Source organism: Meles meles, chromosome 13, assembly GCF_922984935.1.
Source record: "Meles meles chromosome 13, mMelMel3.1 paternal haplotype, whole genome shotgun sequence".
In the NCBI taxonomy this organism is placed as follows: Eukaryota; Metazoa; Chordata; class Mammalia; order Carnivora; family Mustelidae; genus Meles; species Meles meles.
Window position 1 is genome coordinate 3,321,901 of NC_060078.1, and position 22,864 is coordinate 3,344,764.

The following is a 22,864-nucleotide window of genomic DNA, read 5'->3' on the forward strand; positions in this document are numbered from 1 at the left end:
AACTTCGAAGTCTCCCACCCACAGTCATCTTCCCTGAGCACACTATGTCTTAATTCCCGATCTGTGTAGAACAACTGCGTTTAATAAGTATCCCACAGGCTGCTGTGCAGACATCAAAAGGGCCAGAACGGTGCCTGGCACGTAGGACCCACCCAAACAATGTCAGCTGTTATAATGATTATTGAAGTAATCCATCCCAGGCACTCTTTATCTCTGCCTCTCACATTTTGAAATAATGTTATGTCCGTCCCCCCATATGAAGTGCATACCCCTGGCAGATGGACCCGGTTGGGTCTTGACTCTTGTTGCTTGGCCCCTGGCTGTGTGCTTGGCACACAGTGCCAGCAAAGGGAGGGAGTGGGGAAGAACTCTCTCTGGTTCACAACGTCCTGACTCCCTGAAAAACTGCCTTCACTAGAGGCATTTTGGAAGTGCACCTATACTGCTCTTGGGGTGGCCTCAAGAAAGAGCCTTAGGAAGCCTATTTCTACATCAGAGGACTGTTAAGAATATTTTTACTACACCTTTTAGGTGTAGCCCACAAAGGACATCCCTTTTAGGGTAAGTTCTAGAAATCACTTTCCTTCCTTCAAATTCTTTGTAAAACTTCTGTTCTCAGAAGGTTGAACTTTGTACCTTACTGGGGCTCCCTTGCCACTTGGGCCCACATTCCGCGTCTTCTTTGTTCTACATTTGATTCAAATTTATAGTTTACCTCTTCCTGATTATTTTTCAAATTCTTACTCTTTTTGCCTTCTGTATTTTCTTGTAAGCAACACCCAAATTCCTGGCTGGGGTAAATCATTTAATATGAGCCTCAGTTTCCTGAGCTGTAAGCACGGGAATCCCGCTGATGAAACACACAGAGAGGAGTGGGGGAACATAGCAGCTATGAGCACAAGTTACTCTTTCCTTTGAGTGAGTCTGCGATTCAATAAGAAGGTGGCGAAGCAGGAATCAGGATTAAGACGCTAAATGACCCCAAATGAACTCCCATACACTCCAGTTACTGACACAGAGATGCTACAGATCTACATTGACCTGACAACACTGTGACTGATGTGGCCTCTTTTGAACATTTATTAAAAAAGCAAAATGTATGTTCATCTCAAATAGAACAGTTAAAAATGGTAAAGCAATACAAAGGACTTGTTCCTAGCAGCATCCAGTTGTTAGAATTTCCCGCCCTGCCTCTCCTCTGTTAGGGGCAAGCTCGGCCGTCCAAAGCTTGCTGCTGCCTACACCTCCCTCGTCGTAGTGCGGGTCAAACCAAAGTTTATAAAATTAACAATTTAAGGTTAAATAAGCTTAAATAAGGGCGTTAAATACAAGACACTTCCTCAGAGCTTCTGTACAAAGATAAACAAATTTGGCATTGTATACATGGGATTCTGCTGGCTCCCCGCCAACGGGAGGTTCTAGGAGGTTCTAGGACGTAAGCAGGCGTGCGCTACTCTCAGCAGAGCGTTAACTATACACAGTGAACTAAGAGTCGAAGGGACTGCTTACTGAGCCATATACAAGGCATATGTATCTTTTTTTTTTTAAACTCAGAACACTTTTAATATTCAGGCACCGTTTGCTCCTGCAAATAAATAAGTCTCTAAACGAGCTGCATTCAAACTAGTGTTAAAGACATCAGTGTTTCGTTTTGTTTTAACTTTCCCCACGCGGCTTCTCCAGCTAGATTCTATGCCTCTTTCTTATTGCTATGATAACGTGGCTGAGAAATGAAACTACTGTACATCCAAAAAAATAGAGCACCTTTAACATTAAAGTATATGTCTGACTATCCGTCTCCGGGTTTATCTTACAATACTAAAGCCCCGACTGTGGTCAGTTGCTTTCCCCATGGCTACCGGGTCACCCGACGCGCGGGACGCGGAGCCCCGCTCTCTCCGCTCTCGAGGTCCGCCGCGCCAGAGCGCCGGGGCCCTGGAGTCCCACTCAGAGGCCCCAACCCACGCCGGGGTTTACATTCGTCTCGACACCGGGAGTTACATTCACGCGCACACGGCCTCGCTGTCCCCGCGGCGGTCACCACACGGCTTCCAGGAACGAGGAGCCTCCCTACCCTGCGGGGGTGGATGGTGCTGGACGGGGTGGGACGGCAAAGACATTTACGACTGGCGGCAAGCATACGGAGAAACCACGCGTTGAAGAGTTCCCGGGGCGGGGGTGAGGGGGCGCGGGGCGTCTCCCCGAGGCCCCACCGCCACCCGCGGCGGGCCAGGGCCGGGTTACGACTTTTTGTCGATGGTGTTGAAGAACCACTCGGTGAACTTGCGCAGCTGCGCGGTGGCCGTCTGCGACTCCTCCTGCAGCCGCCGGTTGTCTTGGCGCAGGTGCTGCACTTCGGCCTGGAGCACCGCCTTGTCCTGCTTCTCCTGGGGAGAGGGCACACAGACGGCGTCACGCGCGAGCCGGCGGGGCTCGGGGCACCCCGTGTGCCCGCGGCCTCTGCAAGACCCTTCTGCCCCTTTTGCTGTGAGCTGCGGAACTGGGACTCTGCCAGGAATACCTTTGAAACGGTCAACCTGATGTCTGAAACTCCCTTCATCCTCACACCTTTAGATGAAGCCCTGCTTTCCCCTGAGGACACTGCTTCCCCGGCTGCTCGCTAAGGGAAGAGAGAGGGGGTCCACCTGTTGCGGGAAGACGTGGCACCTGGCATACACCAAACAGCTTATCCCTCACTGCCCAGGGCGGGTTCTTCCCGAAAACTTCAGCTTCTCTGAGAAGTGAGACATCAGGTTACAGGGCCTGCCACCCCTGTTCATTACAATTATCTACTCTTGTCTCCAGTCCCTCCCATGACTAATGGAAGGTTCTAGAATGTGGTTTGCTTTTTTCTCTCCCCTACCACGTGTCATGTTTGTTGATGATTCCAAATCAATCCAGTCTCTCCACTTCCTCTCTGTGATCTGGAAACCCACCCCTCCTCAAGCCCTTTCCCATGGCCACACCCTGCACCTTTCTATTACCCATAAACCACAGAGCTCGCTCCTGCTTCAGCCTCCCACTCCCGACCACCACCTCTTACCTTTCAGAATCATCTCTCCAGTGTCCACTCCTTTAGTAATTATCGAATGCATCGGTCTTACCTTATTTTTGCTGTCCCCTGCCACGATAGCATGTCTCCTCACCCAGCTTATACTCTAGGTCCCTCAGTTTAATCCCAACCTACAGACACCCCAGGGGTTTTGTCTCTTTCTCTCTCCTTGTCTTGATTTCCTGTCTCAACTCTAATATATTCAACTCCTTAACTACCCTACACCTACAGCTGGAGGCCGTGTGATGTCCCAGTTTGCTGGGGACATTTCCGGTTCTAGCTCTGTAGATTCTGTATCCCAGAACCTCCCCACCCCAGGCAAACTGCGACAGGTGGCCATCCAAGTGGGTGAGAGACACCTAACTCCGCCAACAGATGGTCGCTTTAACCGAGGCTGCAAATTCAGGTGTACCTTCAGCCTTGCTTGGCAAATCCTATCAAGTATGACCCTGTGCATTTACACTACTCCATACCTTACCCTCTGACCGCAAGTCCCTCCTTCTCCTTCCCACCACCACTCACTCTCAGCTCACAACTGGGAAAAAGAAACCATCAGAGGGGAGCCCTGTCAACCTATCTCTGACTACGTGTGTGTGACCTATGTATGCAAGGGATTGTTTGCCCACACATGCCCACACTGCTTTACCTATAAACTTTCCCCACTCCGAATCAAGGCCAGCCCCCACCTTGTGCACTAAGTCAGGGCATCACCCCCTGGCTCTTCTCCTTCGCAACTGGATCATTCCACCAGCGTTGACACCAGCTGTAATTTCTCCTTTCTTCAACAAACAAAGCAGTGACAAAACCCTTCCTCGGATATCTCCCCGCTGTCCTCCCACTGTCACACTCCGTTCCATTCCCATGGACAGCACAAGGCTACCCAGTGCAGAGCTGATGATACAAGGAGGGCTCAGCAAATTAACTTCTGTGGGGACCGGCCGCACACATCTGGATGTGCGGGGCAGAAGTTGTGGGGGTCAGGTAGCTGACTCCATGGGAATACAACAGCTCGGGGAAAACAGGCTTTCCTGCAGCAACTAACTCCTCTCAGGCCAGCTCCGGAATTGTTGGTACAACTGATCACTCACTGAACCAAAAAACGCTTGCCTGTGTGTTTCTACCTTGCTCTGAAGACTGGCGGCCCAGAGGGCTCACCCTTGTGCAGTCCTATTTCCTGAAATTCTTGGGTCCCCTTAGAGTGAACAATATGAGCTACAGGCTAGAAACGAGAATTAGACCCTAGGAGTCTCTGTTTGGCTTTGACTAGGGTGGGAATCTTTCCCCAGCATCTTCATTTGGAAGCCGGTGATTGTGCAAGACAGACTTCCAATGGTGGCTTGCGACAGATGCCTCACCTTCCGTAGGTCCGTCTGAAGCTGTCGGAGAATCAGCTCCAGCTGATTGACCTTCCCCGTCAGCGTGGATGGAGACCGCTCCCTAGCGAAGAGGGGTGGGGGCAGAAGGACTCAAGGTCATCCAAGTACAGAAGCGACACTCTACTTTGTTGGTAAAGTTTTCACTCAAAGAATTTGCTTAGAGCCCAGTGAGGAAATAAATAATATTATGTCAGATTTGGAAAGGAAACTTATTGCTGTTTTGGTAGAAAATCCCTTCTGCGTCTCTGTTGATTTAAAAAGAGATTCAGGGGGTTCCTGGGTGGCTCAGTTGTTAAGTGTCTGCCTTTGGTTCAGGTCATGATCCCAGGGTCCTGGGATGGAGCCCGGCATCGGGCTTCCTCCTCTGCGGGAAGCCTGCTTCTCCCCTCCCACTCCCCCTGCTTGTGTTCCCTGTCTCGCTCTCTCTCTAATAAATAAACAAAATATTTTAAAAAAGGGACTCAGAACCTGCAGGCATATATGTTGGTAACAAACACAGAAGATGGATTATCGAAATCAGTTTAGTCAACTCGACTAGGTAGACCACTGAGGTCCTGGGAATCAAATAGAGATTCGATTTCCCCAATTTGTTTTTCCTCTGTCAAGAAAAATATCATAAAGGTCATTACCAAGATGAGTGGGCCAGTTAAGGGTCACACGAGTTCATAGAAAAGTTGGAATCAGGTAAAGAATATAGACCCCGTGGGTGATAAACATGCCAAGAATATAGGGCAACAAGATGGTTCCTTCGGGTGAGGCTGGGGTCAAGGACCAGGTTGCTGGGGGTGGGGGGGGGCTGTGCCCTTGGCAGGCCTGCACGTGCCTCCTGGCAGCGGGAGACCGATCAGCAAGGTCCCTGTCTGTTGGGGGCTGCGGCAGCAATTACCGGCAGACTCAGAGCCAGGTCCCCTCTTTCCCTCCCTCCATCAGGCAGCCTCGTCGCCATGGGCACGGGGTGACATGTCTTGGCAGGCAGGGACCGCCCACAGCAGAGCACTTGTGCTGCCAAGAGCCGCCCACCCCAGCAGGGTGGGGAGCAGGGGCAGCCCCACTCAGTCCCGTATCTGGATCCTGAAGGCCCTGGGGAGTGCAGGCTGGAAATGATCTCCCGGTGGCCTGTGGCTTTGCTGAACCTGCTACTCAGGTGGCCTGGGGAGAGGAGTGGGGCGGGGGGGTGGGGGCTCCCCAGGGGCTCACATACCCAGTTGTGTCCATGAATTCTTTGCCGCTGCCTGGGTCTACACATAAAGGAGACTCCTGCGCGCCTTCCAGGTCCTCCCCGTGTTGCATATCGGTCAGGGTACAGAAGGACGCCACTCTCTGGTCTGGGGAGGGGGGTGGACACACACACCAATAAAGTTTAGTATTAGCGGCAAGGACATGTTTGTGGAAGCGAATCTAGTCACTAAGCTCAAACACCCCCCCCCCCCGCCCCACCCCCACCCCCCATCAGCGACTGCCCTGTTTTAAACAAAACAAAGAAAAACAAACTCAGGCAAGCTTCTGGCAATCAGAAAGCATCAGGATCAGCTGTCCTCGGGGGCTATACGGCATGCGCACATCACAGCCCCGGGGACAGTGAGCAGATCCCGGATTTGCTAGCCAATTTGCTTTCTTCCTTCCACATCCCAAGAAATGCCAAAGCTGCTGGTCGGGCTTGAAATCACGGCGTCGCAGGATGACATGGCTGCTTAACAGGACCGAGGGGACGGCCCCCGCCTCCAGCGGGCCCCAAACCTGGGCGGGGGGGAGCATCCCGGAGACACAGCAGCCAGGACCCACGTCCCCTGTGCGTGCCAACCCTCCGAGCTCAGGGAACCATGCAGACGTGCAGACACGTGACATCAAAAGAAAAGGTTACAGCGCATCCAGAGCCCGTGGTCAGCCCCGGACAATCACCTAGATAGGACGTGTGGTGACAGAGCAGCCCAAGTTCTTCATCTGAGTCAACACCTGAAATAAGATTTAGAATTTCCTATGAACAGTGGTACCTCGATGCACCTGGACGCCTCAGGGGCCCAGACAAGACTCAGAAAATGGGGTCCTGGAGAGCCCGCGTGCACGCGGTGTGACCCTCGAGAGCCAGTAACACGAATGCCGAGCAATGTGGTTCAACAGTGCGTGTGTCATGGTCCCTGACGGACACACGCACTTGTGAACGATGAAGAGGAACACAGGCGAGGTCAACCATCAGAACCCCTGAGCATCTGGGGCTTGCTTAAATGACCCGCGCCGTGAACGTGAAACAGTGGCGGCGAGCGAGCCGGGCCGCAGAGTCTTACTAGAAACGGCAGTGGTAGTGGGCAGTACGACTACCCGCCCTTCTCCCGGCACTGGGCCATTTCTAGTCTTGGCACCCGTACCTTCACATTCAGGGTTGCCCGAGCTAGGCAGGAAAGGGAATGGAATATTCTTTGAGACAGCACTAGCCTGGCCCAGCTCTGCGGGCTGAACACAGACCCAAGAGCATTGGTCCAGAAATGCCGACTGGCATGCGGTAAACCAGTCCCGCGTTTGAACAACGTGGAGGCGAGAACTGGGAATATATACCTAATTATCCACCTCCCCCGAACCCTGGTATCGCTTTCCTGGGTGCCCGAGCACACGTGCGCATCTACAGTCAGAACCCGAGGGCTAGAGCAGGTGGATTAATGCTGCGGTGTCTTTTTCATATGATTTGATTAATGGCTGAGAAATTGCACTCGGGTCCTGGTCAGGGGTGCTCTGTTCTTAATTTATCCCACTCCGTCTCCCTCTGGCTGCCGGACTGGTCTCCTAATGAGGCTACCTGCTTGTCTGGCTTACGGAGGGTCTCGCACTTCCCGTTAATTAGAAGGAACGGTGGAGGCTTCCAGGGCGCGCGGAGGAAAGTGAGCTGCAACGCCATGGGCACTGCGCTGGGAGCTCCCACCAGGGGCCCGGCCCCTCCTGGCTGGGTGTTCTCCAGTCTCACAGCCCGCTTTCCTAGATCAGATATCCCCTGCGACAGGGACACTGATGCCCTTCAACGAATATGTCTATAAGGCTTTAAGGATGTCCTCCACACTGCAAACCTACAAGATGATGGGACATTCTGGAACCATGCGTTCCTAAGAGACGATCACGTTCCCAGCTTGGTCCTGACTTGTAGGATTTGTGCATATGAGGAAAGAATTTGTAAATTAACTAAGACTAACAGCACAATCTGGGAATTGCCTACTTCTACATGTGACAGGCTGTGAATGGCAGACGTGGGGGTAGCCGTGATGGGGCACACTGGCGGGGGCTGAGCAGCTGCAGGGGCAGCGCAGGGAGGGTCTGGGGTTCCCATGACATCCAGGATAACCCTCTGTTTTGGGATGATCCTGAATAACACTTGACACTTAAAAAAAAAAAAAAAATCAACAGTGGATAGATTTTTTTTCCCTACAGTAAATTTACTGACAAAAAGGGAACGTGAAAAAAGATAAAGGATTTAGTTCTCTCACTCTTTTAAAGAGTTCCATGGACTCGTCCAGATTTTATGCAATTCAGTGATAATTCGGTGAGTTTCCATCTTTCTTAATACACTTGAGTCTGACGGTCCGGCTAGACTACCTGGATAAAAAAGTCTTTGCTTGCTCCATCCATTTTTACCTTAATTGATTAAAATACCCACATATTTGACAGAAAAAGAATTTGCTGCTGGCAGTTCCTCGAGCATTCCTTGGGGAGAAACAAGGTCCTACTGGTCAGGAGGCAAGAAGCCAGAAGGGGAGTTTTGCCAGCAATGTTATTTCACAAAGAGAACTTCACTTCGGATCTGAAAGGCTGGGAGGTTGAAATCCCAACAGAACTCTGCTTGGTTGAGTCCAGACACTTAACTGCTCTGTAAAACAGCGAACCTCAGTGCCGGAACCTCAGTTTGCAGTGGACGCTTTCTTCCTCCGCAGCTTATTTCTGTGAGGATGAATATTCAGTAAGCTGGTACTTACAGACATTGAACCCAGCGGCAGAGACTAAACCGTGAGACAGGCAAAGGGGTGTGACCGTCATGAAAATGGTGGCTGCGGCGGAGAAGATGCCCCCACAATCTACACAGATAGCCTGTTAGTCCTTGTCCTTCCCCTTCTTCTCTGTGCAGGAACATCGGGCTCAGGGGGGAGGGGGACACCAGGCCCGGGGCACACACGGAACCCTCCACCCCTTTAGGCCACCTTGGAAAAACCTTATTTCAATGCAGTTTCTGGTTGGTGCGTTTGGCACCATGCCAGAGGATGAAAGGTCAACAAGATATTCCACACCATCTAGAGCTGACTTGGCGAGCAGGAAGGCCAAGCCTGCATCGGGTGAGGAGGGCTCTGATGGATTAGTCATGTCTGCCAAGGGTGTGGACTGGGAGAAGGGTACGTGCGCCAGATACAGGCCAGCTGCAGGGCCGAGCCTGCATCAGAGGGGAGGAGGGCTCTGATGGATTAGTCATGTCTGCCAAGGGCGTGAACTAGGAGAAAGATATGTGCACCAGATACAGGTCACGCAGGCCATCCAAGCACGAGGCCCTGTCCAACCAAGCCCATGCCCATAAACAGAGCTCTTCTAACGTGGCTCTGCTATCACTACAAATGACAGAGACGCTAGGGCTTTATAGCTACATGGGGAAAATTCAAGGTGCTCATACCGAGCACTATGCTTATCAGATCTTGGCAAGCTGACTTAACTGGCAACCAGGAAAGGGGAAAAAGAAAAAAAAGGTTACACTGCACTTTTGACATAAATGATTTGGCTTAAACCTTTTGCAGCCTGTACATAAATGCTGCAAGATAATGGTCTTGAGTCTGCCTCTCAGTAATGAGCAAAGAAAAGTGCTGGGATCATGCCTCATTTGAGATACAGCTACTGTTGCTGGCCTTAGACAAAATTTCCGTACTTTTGAGATCATTTAAGTCAATTTACTATATTAAATTAACTTTGCACTTTTCATCTTAATAGCACTTTTCTGTTTTATTTTAAAACCAATTATGTCACTTTGTTTATGCCTGTACACACACACACACACACACACACACACACACACTCTGTCCGTGTTCAAGTACCAGTAACTTCAACCACTTTATCAAGGTTGAGCTCCCGCTTCACAACTGTAAACAGGGCTCTTTGTAAAAAATTTGGCTTATTAGTCTCTGTTTAAAAACCAAGGGCATATGGAGCATAATAGATTAAAAATATAAACTTGTACTTTCTTGCAAAATACGTTTCCGTGGACTATTTCGCTCCCACAGCGGGGCCTGATAATCGAGCTTTGACTCTGCACTTATCCCACACAGACACTTGGGACACACACACCTCCGTGTGCCTGTGGGAAGATGGCGGTTGTCACCACCAACCTGGGGCTGGAATCCAGAGGAGAGAAGGCTGGCCTGTTGTTGGCTGTGGGACGCAGCAACCCAGACTCTCCCATCATTTCTTTGTAATTTCACCTTTTAAAGCCCATTTGCATTTAAAACTTCATCCATTCAAGGACCCACTGCCGACTTGTGATGTTTTGATTAACGGGCCCTTTTGAAGAAAAGAAACCCATCTTGCCTTTCCCTGCTTCACCACTGGACCCACAGCCAGCTTTTCCAGTTGGGTCTGTTCCCTGCCCACCCTGGAGGGGGATGGGCTCTATCCTATGTATTACTTGGTGCGTCCACACCTTTCATTATTCCCCCTAATAAAGGGAATGGGGCTGGCAAGGATGATAAGCGATGGTCTTACTATATCACGTACATCACTGAAGAGTTCTCATGCACGAAGGGTCACAGCTCACCCCCAAGACACAAAAGGGCTGCACCCACGAAGACACACTTGAACTGTGACTCTGCCCATTTTTTGAACGTAACTGTCGCAGGAGGGCGGAATCTGGGTCATGGACTTGTCGCTCTCTTTGACTTAATCTTCTCCCTCATAGGTCTATGGAGGAGATGCCTGTGTTTTGACATTTGGTCCGATGGGCAGAGTCTGGTTATCTGCCCATCTCCAGTGCTTCCCAGAGTGTGGGGCCATTTCTCATCTTCCCGAGGTGAGAGCGGGTAGGTCATTATCATTTTGAATTTACATGTGTGATGGAACATTATTCGAATACTTATTTTGTGATTCTGCTTTTGTGGACTGTGCGTCCATACGCCTTGACTGCTTTTCTTTTTTTTAATCAGGGATTTGGTGTTTTTTACTGGTTAAGCCTTCCACGCACATGGGATGGCCTGGTTTTACCCATCACATTTACTACAAATCCTCCCCCACATTCCCCTGTTTATCGAAATGATAAACTGAACTCTTTCAAGTTCATAAAAATCTAAGTGTTTAAATATTAAATACTTTTATCTGTCCATATTATATTTCATGTTTGCTCATTACCCAATAATGAAAGCATTACCTTGCTTCTAAGATGGTAATCCTACTTTGCTGTTTCTAGAATTGACTTTTCTAAATCCTAAATCCAAGCGGAGTATATAAATTCCTTTCCTGGTAACTCTAAATTTTATTCAGATTTTTGGTCTGGGCTCTTCCTCTTTCTTTAAAAGGATTAATTTCTATTTTTTTTTGAATCACTACTATGCTGTTTAATTATTATTGATGTACAGTAGACTTTTTTTGGTGGGCTATCTTTCATCTATTTCCCACAGGATGCAGTTAAGCTCTTTAACATATCCTTTAGATATCTGAATTGAAACTGCATGAAATCTACAAATTAACTCAGGAAATTAATTGATTTGGGATCTTTACTACAAGTTTCCTACCCATTCTTATCTTTACAAATATTAGGACTTTTCACTTACTGAAATGTCTTTTGGTTTCTTGGATTGTAACTCTAGGGACAGCTTAATTTCCAAAAAATGGATAATCTGATCTTGCAGATACAGCTAAATGCCCTTTGTTACTGTTCTGGTGGGATACTGACCACAGACATGGTTACGTGTCCATGGCAGCCATCACATGAAGATGCGGAGCCCACCTCCCACCTCCAGTATGTGGGCTGGACTTCAGCATGTGGGGATATCATCATGTTCTGAGTCTTCCAAGATGAGGAGGCCCTAAGACATCATGCAGTTTCTGCTTTTGCTCTCCTGATTGGGGTGCCTGAGTCACATGTGAAGAAGTAAAATCGCCCTGCAGGAGACAATTTCAGCCAGAGCCCAGCGGGACATATGAGTGAAGTCACCTTAATGTTCTAGTTCCAGGTGAGTGCCAGCTGAAAACAGCTGCTGGAGTGACTCCAGCTGAAACCACAGGGAACAGAAGAACCACCCAGCCGAACCTAACCAACCCACAGAATCATGAGAGATAAATGATCCCGAGACATCCCTGTTTCCAGTAATAAATGTTGGGGTGGTTGTTTTTATACTGAAATAGATAACCAAAAAAAAAAAAAACCAAAAAAACAAAAAACAAAACAACGCTTTGAAACAAGGCTTATAAAATATGAAGTAGATTTTAAAATATCTCACCTAGTTACTTTGTTTTATAATCTTGGATAATTCCTTTTTTTAAGTTCTATTTTATTTTTTTAGTTCAAGTGTGATGAACATACAGTGTTATGTTAGTTTCAGGTGTATAATACAATAGTTCAACATTTCTATACATTTTTCAGGGCTCAGAAAGACAAGTGTCCTCTTGACCTGAATAATATTTTACCTTTCATATTTTCTAGATACAGAGGCATATGTATAAATATTTAATTCCAAAATTTATTCCTTTCTTCTTTGCATTGTTGGTATAAATGTCCAGTACTTAACTATAGAATGAAAGGACACGATCTCAAAGAAGGACCCTCTTTAGCTTCTTCACAGCAGGTACTTTCTTATAAACCATTTTCCATTAAGTACTATGTAACAACTTGGAATAAATATTTTTGTTAAGTTTTAAAGGAATCTCTCAAATCCTAATTTTTATTAGAAATAGGTCCTAATTCTATTAGATATACCCTTTTTGGGAAATTGGTATGATAAGTTTTAATTATTTCATCTACTACTGCTTTTTATAAGTTTTTCTTTTATTAAACTGGCTAAACTCTCACCAATAACAATGGATAATCTTTTCAATTTCCTCCTGAATTTCATCTAAGCTTAACATCATGATTAATGACTGAGATTGTCTTAGGATTTTTCTTATCTTGTGTGTATCAGGAAAGAATCCTCTCACGGTGCACGGGTAGCTCAGTCGGTTAAGTGTCTGCTTTCAGCTCAGGTCATGATCTCAGGATTCTGGGATTGAGCCTCTCATTGGCCTCCCTGCTCAGCGGGGAACCTGCTTCTCCCTCCCCTGTTCCTCCTGCTTGTGATCTCTCTCTCTGTGTCAAATAAATAAAAGAAAAAACTTAAAAAAAAAAAAAAAAAGGAAAGAATCCTCTCATGCATTTATTGGCTGCTTCTGAATTTCAAGAAAAATTTATACAGGGACATCATCATTCTCTGAAGCTTTGAAAACAATGAATTCTAAGCATATTAGTTTCAGGTGACATTTGGGATTTGGGGATACTTTTAAACAACTTTTCAATACCCTGCATATTTGGGCCATTGACAGTTTCTTATGTTCCGTCCCATTTTCCTGCAAGAAATAGCCAAATATTGTATCCATCTTATTTCTTCCTATATAGCTGCCTGACATTCCTTAATAATTTTTTTTGTTTCTCTTATGTGTTGGCAAATGCTAATCTCTTTTCTCATTTTGAAACTTGTTAATTTGTATTTTCCAATTTTAATCAAATTTATGTTGCTTTAACAACGTTCTAAGAAAAAGTAATCATTGGTTTTATTTATAAATTGCACTGAAAATTCGCTTGCCAGTTCACAAAAGTCTATTTGATTTCCTCCCTTTTTGTTTGCTTTCATAGCTTTTATAGAATCTTTTTCAAGTATAGTTAAGTTGGTTAATTTTCATGTTTTTTCTTCCATTTAAATAAATGTTTCTGAAAACAGTACATTTTTGTTTAAGAACTATTCTCTGGATGCAGTCCAAAGATTTTAATAGGTAACATCTTTTTATCATCACTTACAAAAAAAGAAAAAAATGACCTCATATTCCCAAATGCCGTCTAGAATAGTGATCATGAGTTACATTAAGAGTTCCGAATGCTGAGAATTTTTGGTTTTTCTTCTACTTTTCTTATTTAATTCTATTTTCATTGCCTTGTGGTCAGAAATGTATGGAAATGCTCCTGTCTTTGGAGAAGTCTCACTCACAGTAACAGAGTATCGGCTACGTTCTGTAGACCAACAGGGTTTGGATGTATTTAAACAACCCTGACTGGGAAGATTAGTGTGGTTATCCTGTTCTGTTCTTTTTTTTTTTTTTTTAAGATTTTATTTATTTATTTGAGGGAGCAAGAGAGCTAGCAAAAGAGTACAAGTAGGGGAAGTTGTACAGGGAGAGGGAGAAGCAGGCTCCCTGCTGAACAGGCAGGCCAATGTGGGGCTCCATCCTGGGACCCTGGGATCATGACCTGAGCTTGAAGGCAGACGCTTGACTGACTGAGCACCCCCCAGGCTCCCCAGCACTGCTCTATTCCTGAACGGTAAGAACAAAATATCTAAATTCTTACACTCCCATATCCAATGTTAATTCTGGCTCTTAAACAAAGGTAAATCCCTCACATGCCAAGGTGAGGAACATAAACAGATCAACGGGGAGGAGGCACACCTGTGTGGGTGAATCCCACTCGTGGGTTCTATGAGGGTCATGGTATCGACAGGCAGACACACTCCATTCTGGAAGTGCGTTTTCAGGTGTGTTGACCCCTTACATCGGTGTCTGGGCACAGCTTTGTTCCAGAGCTCTGTGAGCTCCGTCGGGCATTCGGAACTGCCTTTATTAGCTTGTAACAATTAAGCAGACACACAGGGGACTTTCATGGACTATCTTTATCATGTTTAGTCTATAGCTCAGAAATGCTTCTGGGAACTGGTACAAAAAGATCAAGTCATTGTCGGGGCAACTGGGTTATCTCGGTGAAGACATTTCTCTGTAAAGTGCTGAGGTGACTGATGATGTCCCCTCACTACCATGCCAGCGTGTGTCAGGGCGGGCCTGACACCGATGCAAGGGAATCTGGGCAGCAGAAGTCTGGAGCTGCAAGCGCCCAACTGTGCTTTCCTAAGCGGGCTCTTGTCTCGCTGTGCGGTGTGCTGCCCCTGCAGAAGAGCACTGAACATTACTGTAATTTTGAAATACAACTTGTAAACGTTTAGAAACGTCACAAAGGTCAAGTAACCAAAATCCTCTCCCCTGGGAAAGAGAATCCCATGATCTCTCTGTTTGGCCCAGGTGCCATGCCCCCAAGGCACCAGCTATCTGGTATTTCCACGCCATGCTCTTTCTCTTTTGTCTGTGGGTGCCAAGTACCCCCCAGACTCTAACTTCAGCTCAGAACTACACTCTGATGAACAGGACCACAGAAGTGGAAGTTTAATACCGTCAGAGCCTTCCGTGTTCTTTGGTAAGGGTCTTCATTTAATGGACAAGAAGACTGAATGAAGCCCGACGCGAGCGGTCAAGGACCTCCGGGGATTACTGTCAAGCATTCATTGTTGGCCCAACGTGTGGCCGTTATGGTAGTTAAGGGACTCGTCCAAAGGTCCACAGCCCAGCAGTTGAGGTGCAGTGACTGTGACCAGCGTTCCCGGGTTGGGACCTTCGTCTTGGCTGGGGGTGCCATTTTGCTTTCTCCACTTCCTGCTCTCAGCCCGTCTCCTGAAAAGATCCATTTCAAAGCAGTGATTTCATTCTGGAGAGGTAGAAGGGAGCTAAGCAGAGACAAATGGGCGGGGGGTGGTGTGGATCTAGAGATAAGCTAATATTGTTTTAAATCTGAAAAATGAGGATAAAATGCAAATGGACCTCCAGAGGTCAGAAACTATGCCCTGAGTTGGTACAGCTCAGGTGTCCTGTGCATTTGATACCTACGCACTCTTTGGGAGTAGCTCTTCTCATTGAGTTATCTCACTATGTGCTTGATAAATAAAGACAAGATAAAACAACCAGCCTACTCTCGAGACACTCATCACCTAATAAGAAGACACAGACAAGTGAATAAAGCAGAATTCAGCCTGGTAAGTACCATGCAAATATTTAAGCAGTGGAGAACTGCAGAGGACAGAAGAGATGCTCTTATCCATCTCCCGGGGGCAGTAAGACAGAACAGTGTGTACAGAACATGCCAGAGAAAATGCTGTTCTCCGCTGCTTGGGTTGCTCTGGACAGAGGTGAAGACAGCACTTCTACCCTTGGGCTAGGTCACATCTAGGCCAGTCTGAAAGCCCAGGAAGTAATGGGCCATGGGCCTGCAGTTCTAGAACCATCTTCAGGTCATGTCAAGGCAACAAAGGCTGCATCACAGAGCAGACAGGGTGTACTGAGGCTTCCACATGAAGTACTTTTAAGGAGGAGAACCAAGGACCCCTCACTCCTATTAAGGGAGCAGGATAAGCCTGTTTACTTTGCAGATATTTCCTAACAGTTTCCCTTTCCTTATCTACTGAAGCAAATGTCCCTGATGTCTGAATTAGCTTGTGAGTAGCCTTCACCCTTCCCGCACCCCCAAAGCTTAGGACTAGAGGCACTGATCCCAATTCCTGAGAGCAGGAGAGGAGAGATGGGCTGCTGGGGGGCTGCAGCCTCTCCCCTGAGGACGGCCTGGAACACGGAACTCCACAGCCCAATGCACGGGGAGTCTCAAACACAGTCCCACTAAAGCAGTCCTGCCTCCCTTGTCCGTTCTGCCAGTCACCCAGAACGGCTGTCATCCCAGGAGAACAGCATCAGCAAACGGCCGGTCATAATCCTAGGCCGTGGGTGGCCCCTGTGCCCACAGGTACGGTCCTGAGGGTGCGGGACAAGCACCTTCCTCGTTTGGGTCTGCCTTTACCTGCGCACTGGGAAAAAGGTATTTCCTACGGAGCAGCTTCAACCTTCTGAAAGTCACGCTGGTGTGGCAGAGCTGGGCATCCTCCCAGCCACCCGCAGCGACTGCACAGAAAGCCGAGGTGGGAGAGCTGAGGGCTTGGGTTGCACAGATCACACTGCATCTGCCTTTAGGCCAAGCCCCGCACCCCCCGGGGCTTCTATGTGCTGGTCCTGCCAAACCAGGCCCCCTGAAGGCCCTTCCCCTCTAGCTCTGCTCATCACACTCAGGAAAGAGGCGCTCTGTGTCCTTCAAATTCACTTCCACATGCCAGGGAAGAAAACAGAGATCAAAGGGGAAACGTGACTTGGCCTGGGTCATAGTGGCGGAATTCAGCTTTGGGGTCCTCTGCCCAGTACTCATTCCATGACACGGCACCATCTCCCTAAGGAAATGTCCTTAGTCACAGCTCAAGCCTGTGTTTTCACCCACAAAGACGCACCAAGTATCCAAAATCACACCACAAGACAAATACAGCCACATTCCCCATGTTGCCGCCCCGGGCCCTGGAGGCTTCGAGTCTTTACCTTCGAACGCCCGTGCCGCGTCCACGAGGTGGGACCAATCTAAGCCCGTGGCGGTGTCTGGGAGGGGCATCAGGCCGGGATCCGCACACTTGGACTTATCCGATAAGGACCCATCGGAGAACCAGAACTCATCTGAACAGAGACAAAGCCAGAGCATTAGTCGGATGGCAGTGCGGGGCACGGGCGCCCCTCCAAGGAGCTGGGAACTTCTTACAGTGGATTGCCTGCCGCCAGTGCAAAGAGGGACAGTATGCTGCCTCACCCAAGAGCACACGGCTGGGAAGACGGAGGTGTGCGGGGAAGCCACGACCTACACACTCACTTAGAGGTCGGCCAGGGACGCCCCGGGATGGAAGGGATTTTAGAAGGGACAGTTCTGACGGTACAATGTTGAAATCTGGCAGCTTCCTTCCAGGCTGGGCTTCTCTGGAGGACATCCGTTCTCGTCTGACTAGCTGCGGGACCGATTCCTCTATTCTGCAGGCATTACTTCCCTTCAAGTGCTGCCAACTCTACCATACGCACAGTGTGGCACCGTCTCCCTCTAGCCTGATGGTTTAAAAGCTTCCAGAAGAATGCAGTTATGTACGCCGGACACCAGACGGTCAAGATGCCCTGTACATATTTATGTAGCTTTACTTACAAAGATGCAGGAAGACTAACTCTGCCTTCATCAGTGACGGTCTTTCCTCCTGCTCGGCAGGAGGAGGGGGTTGTACTGCTTGGCTGACTCACCCAGCTGCTTCATCACCAGGTAAGCCAGAAACCCCTCACCGTCCAGCATGGAATTCTGTCTGTCCTTTGTCTGTACAAATGGACTTTCTAGGTTTTTCTTTTTCACCTGTTGTCAAGGGACTTGGAAGAGTTTATGTCATTGATAAAATTAGTTGTTAGAACTCACTACACATACGAGGACCAATTTTTCAAAGGCTTCAGCCCAGACTGTCTCTTACATGTCTCTTCTGAACATGCCCCAAACGCGGCATGCAACTGCCTGTGAACACATCTGCCTAATGAGACCAATCAAAATAATGACCACCTGGCTGTCTGAGCCTGCAATTAAGTAAGGGGCATAATTAACCCAGTGCACCTGTAATTTTTGTTCCCACACCCTTTGGGGTAGCTGTGAAAGCTGGCATCTGGACAGAGAATGAGCGGTGCTGTTTGACCTTGACCTTGATGGGCACTAACGGTCTTCCACCTGCTGGACACTTTCACAGGCCGCTCTCAGCCGACCTCCACTCGATGCTGCTACACCCCTGCAACCACTCTGTTTTCAGCATTACCATGTTTAGCGGCGCTGATAATCCATGGTCAAGGGAATCCAGTTACGGGGGTTCTGTCTGCACCGCTCCTGCCACTCCCACGGGCACATCTTCTTTGAAATAAGAACTGTTTGTACTGTCTACCTGCACAGTCCTTGTCCAGGCCAGGGGGGAAACAGGGAGCCACAGAAGCAGGAAGCTGGAGTGCGAGCCCAGAGAGCAGGAAGTCCCCACTCAAGGCTGCCTCCTCTCCTGATGGGTTCTCTGGAACCCAGGGAAGCAGGAGCAAAGCTGAGCTGGGCTGAAGCCCTTCCCAGGCCTCAACCAGAAATTTAAGGTTCAACACCCCCCCCCCCCCCCCCCCCCCCCCCCCCCCCCCCGCCCGCAAAAAGGTCAGGTCTTCAATCACTTGCAAATCACTTCCTTTGTCTCCAAATGCTTTGGCTGCTTTGCTTAAAGAAGGTTGTTCACTAAGCATGCAGGGATTATTTGACTAGTGGCCCTGACCTGTGTGAATATCTCCATGTGACCAGAGCTCTTCAGAATCCTGTTAAGAGTGCACCAGGCAGGCTAGAACCCCTTTGTTCCTGGGGCAATCCCCCCACCCCTTCCCTCCTTGGGGAGGAAAAGAGCAGGGACCGGGGATTATTCAGGTAAATGAACACTTCTGTAGCAGAACCCTCTGAGAGTCACACTTTACTAAGAAATGCCTTTATAGATACATAATCCTTCACTTGACTTCTGGCTTCATAAAGCCTAAAATCAAACCTAATGCATGCTTGCAGTGTGTACTCTACCTTTTCCCTGCACACCGCCAGGCAACAGCATCCTTCCTGGCTCTCAGGGAGCCACGTGAAAAGTGGGGCAGGATGCAAACTGGACGAGCATAGGAGCATTGAGCTAACATCCCTGTGCCCCAGCAGCTGCGCGCTCGAAGAGCCCCCTTCCCCAAGCACCGCTGGAGCACTGGCAGTCTTGGGATGCTTTGATGATTCCTGAGCAGCCTGAAATACCACGATCTGTGGCCATCTGTCATTGAGCCAAGGCACACATCTGATCCTGGTGGCCAGGGAGCCAAAGCCCCGAATGATGGAGCAGGGGAGGGAGGGAGAGAGTGCCCCTAGCTATTCCCCCAGAGGGGAGGTCAGACAGCTCTGCTCACTGCTGCCCTGTGCACCAGTCCCCTGGAGGTCGCTTGCAAAGCACGTGATGACTCCGGGATCTGGAAAGGTCTCTGGGCATAAAGTTTCACAACCAGAGGCATGCCCAGGGCATGCTAACTTCCTCCAGCTTGTATGGAGAAGCAAGGAGCAAAAGGAGGGAAATAGTTTGTGGTCCTTCTTTCTTTTTAAAGATTTTATTCAGTTGTCAGAGAGAGAGAATGAGGGGGGGGGGACAGGCAGAGGGAGAAGCAGGCTCCCTACTGAGCTGGGAGACCAAAGCGCAGGACTCAATCCCAGGACCCTGGGATCATGACCTGAGCCAAAGGCAGATGCTTAATGGACACAGACACCCAGGCGCCCCTGTCTTTCTTCATTACAAACTAATATCCCCTCTTCCCCGGTTTGCGAATGGAACTGTTTTGTTTACTGGAGATATGTAACTGGCAAAGATGACCAGTAGATTAGAAGAAGTCTCCTTCCTCCTCCCATGGTTTCCTGGGAGCGTTCTGCTGACCTGTGATGTATTAGTAAGTGACTACGGCATGCCTCACGCTGTGTTGGGAGGGGGCGGATAAGGCAGACAAGAGCCATCCTCTCCAGAAGCTTACAAGAGATGGGGAAAAAGACAATAGTCAAATAAACCAGGTAACACAGGAGTGAAAAGTCTTTCAAAGAAAACAAAACAAGGGGGGGGGGGATGGGACTGAGGAGCCTGAGGGCATATTGGGGGGTTTAATCCCAGGTGGGGGTCTCCCTGAGACCCTAACGATGATAAGGGGCTGCTTGATGAAGAACACAATCCTGCTAGAAAAGCTCTAGAGATTTAAATCAAAACCCATCATCTGTCACTGAGCAGGGAGCTCCTCGTGTCAATGACAGTCCCCTTAAATGACACAAGATCATGACCTGAGACGCAACAGCTCCGAAATTCTCCTCTGAATTATCACGAAGAAAATCATCTCAATTTCTTTTCAGTTGTTTGGAAAATTATATAATTGGTCGGAGCCTCCAAACCACCACAAATCCTTTGTAGTACTTTAAAAGGATGTTAGGTATCATCACCTAGAAGACGCTTACTAGCCCCCAGGGATACAAGGACCAGGAAGAGCCAGGTTCGGCCCCCGAGGAGACCAGTCAGCGAGGAGATCTGCTTGCTGGTGCTGCTGGGGCTGGGGTGGTGGTGGGGATCCGGTATGACGCCAAGTGAGCCACTCCCACCCCCGTGCCCACGGTGGCAGCTGTCACTGGCTAGCTTCCTGAGTTTTGGAGAGGGGGGAGAAAAGGTACCACTTGTCTTAGGTATCAAAGCCTGTTACTTCAAATCCAGTGCTCTGTCAGGAGCACACACTGCTCTTTTGGCCAATTCAAAGAAGAAAGTGGCTTGCGGATTCCGAAGGATGGCTCATGTCCAGACACTGACTCCCAGGCCTTGCTCTCCAGCCCAGACACTGATCTTGTGGGCTTCCTGTTTGTTTATCTGTGACCAGAAAGCGCTGCCCAGCTCTATCGAGTCTGAATTTGTTGTTTTATAAATGCTGTGGAACCTTCCTGATGGTCAGATGGCTAGGGTTTCTCAGTTCTTCTCCCTAAACCAGGAAAGACTGAGAACATTTGAAGAAGAGAAACAAATGCCCTATGGAATCCGTCAAGCCCTGCCGGGACAGTCCACAGCTGCCTTCTGTGATGCCAACTGTAGCAAAGGTCATCTGCCTATTAGCAGCTCTTACAACCTATGCCCCACATGCTGAGCCTAGAGCTGGGCCTTGCAGCGTCTTGTGAGAGCACTGAATTATAAGGAAAATACTCATTTTATTTATTCTAAACTCTCCGTCTTCAAGGGAGCATCCTTTGAAAGGTGCCTAGGTCAGAACTACAGGATTTGGAAACACACATAAGTTGATGCTCTGTTTTTATTTTTGAAATTGAATAACTTTTGAGTCTATGCTCATAGGAAGATATCTACCATTGCTAGGAGAGCTTTGATCTCCATAAAAAACAGGAATTCTCACAAAAGACCCCAAATAGCCAAAGCAACCTTGAAAAAGCAAAGCAAAGCTGGAGGTTTCACAACTAGAGATTTCAAATCCTACTACAAAGCTGTACTAATCAAAAGAGTACGGCATAAAAACAGACAAACAGATCCATGGAACAGAATAGAAAGCCAAGAAATAAGCCCCAAACTCTACAGTCAATTAATCTTTGACAAAGAAGGTAAGAATATGCAATGGGAAAAAGATCGTTTCTTCAACAAATGACACTAGGAAAACTGAACAGTCATATGCAAAAGAATGAAACTAGACTACTGTCTTTTACTAAACACAAAAATAAATTCAAAATAGTTTAAGAACTTAAGTATGAATCTTAAGACCATTAAAATCCAAGAAGAAAGCACAGGCAATAATTTCTCTGACATTCATCACAGCAACTTCTTTCTAGATATGTCTTCTGAGGCAAGGGAAACAAAAGCAAAAATAAACTATTAGGACTACAGCAAGATGAAAAGCTTCCGCAAAGCAGGGGAAGAATCAACAAAACTAAAAGACAACCTACTGAATGGGAGAAGATACTTGCAAACGACATTACCTGATAAAGGATTAGTTTCCAAAATATATAAAGAACGTATACAGCTCAGTATCGAAAAACCAAGACATGAACAGACATTTCTCCTAAAATGGCATCCAGATGGCCAACAGACACATGGAAAGATGCTCAACATCACTCATCATCAGGGAAATGCGAATTAAAACCACAATGAGAGATCACCTCATACCTATTAGAGTGGCTAATATAAAAAACACAAGGAACAACAAGTGTTGATAAGGGTTTGCAGAAAAAGAAACCCTCATGCATTATTGGTGGGAATGCAAACTGGTGCAGCCACTGTAGAACACAGTATGGAAGGTCCTCAAAACTTAGAAAGAGAACCTCCACATCATCTAGTAATTGCACTATTGGAAAATTACCCAAAGAATATGAAAACACTAATTTGAAGGGATGCCTGCAACCCTATGTATAAAGCAGCACTATTTACAACCGTCAAACTGTGGAAGCAGCCCAAGTGCCCACTGATTGATGAACGGATAAAGACGATGTGGTGTGTATATGTGTGCGTGTGTTTATACATTCACACACAGGAAATATTATCTGGTCATAAAGAAGGATGTAATCTTGCCATATGCAACAGTGTGGATGATCTAGAGAGTATAATGCTAAGCGAAACAAGTCAGAGGAAGACAAACATAATATGATTTCACTCATACATGGAATTTAAGATATATAACAAAAGAAAAAAAAGAGACAAACTGAAAAACAGACTCTTAATTATAGAGCACAAACTGATGGTCCAGAGAGGAGGTGGCTGGGGGGATGAGTGAAACAGGTGACGGGATTAAGGGTATATTTATACTGATGAGCACTGAGTAATGTACAGAATTGTTTAATCACTATATTGTACACCTGAAACTAATACAACATTGTATGTTAACGATACCGGAATTGAAATAAAAGAGAAAGAGAAAGAATTAAAAAAAGGAAAAAATCAGGGGAACAGCAACAGTTTTGGGAGGGGAACAAGAAGGATGTGAA

The 22,864-nt window shown here is 47.7% G+C and overlaps 1 protein-coding gene across 8 annotated transcripts in view; it reads right to left on the reverse strand.

The window, feature by feature from the left end:
* Positions 1-946: 946 nt before the first annotated feature.
* Positions 947-22,864, reverse strand: part of SIPA1L2 (signal induced proliferation associated 1 like 2) — a 219,112-nt gene continuing 197,194 nt past the window's right edge. For 5 of the 8 annotated variants that reach the window (XM_046027135.1, XM_046027137.1, XM_046027134.1 and 2 more), the window contains 5 exons: positions 16,852-16,983; positions 6,328-6,381; positions 5,630-5,753; positions 4,408-4,489; positions 947-2,387 (listed from right to left, as the gene is read on the reverse strand). In XM_046027135.1, coding sequence (XP_045883091.1) covers positions 2,241-2,387; positions 4,408-4,489; positions 5,630-5,753; positions 6,328-6,381; positions 16,852-16,983 — 539 coding nt within the window. In that variant the 3' untranslated portion in view covers positions 947-2,240. The remainder of the gene's footprint in view (positions 2,388-4,407; positions 4,490-5,629; positions 5,754-6,327; positions 6,382-16,851; positions 16,984-22,864) is intronic. The other 3 variants (XM_046027138.1, XM_046027139.1, XM_046027140.1) reach the window with 3 other exon arrangements.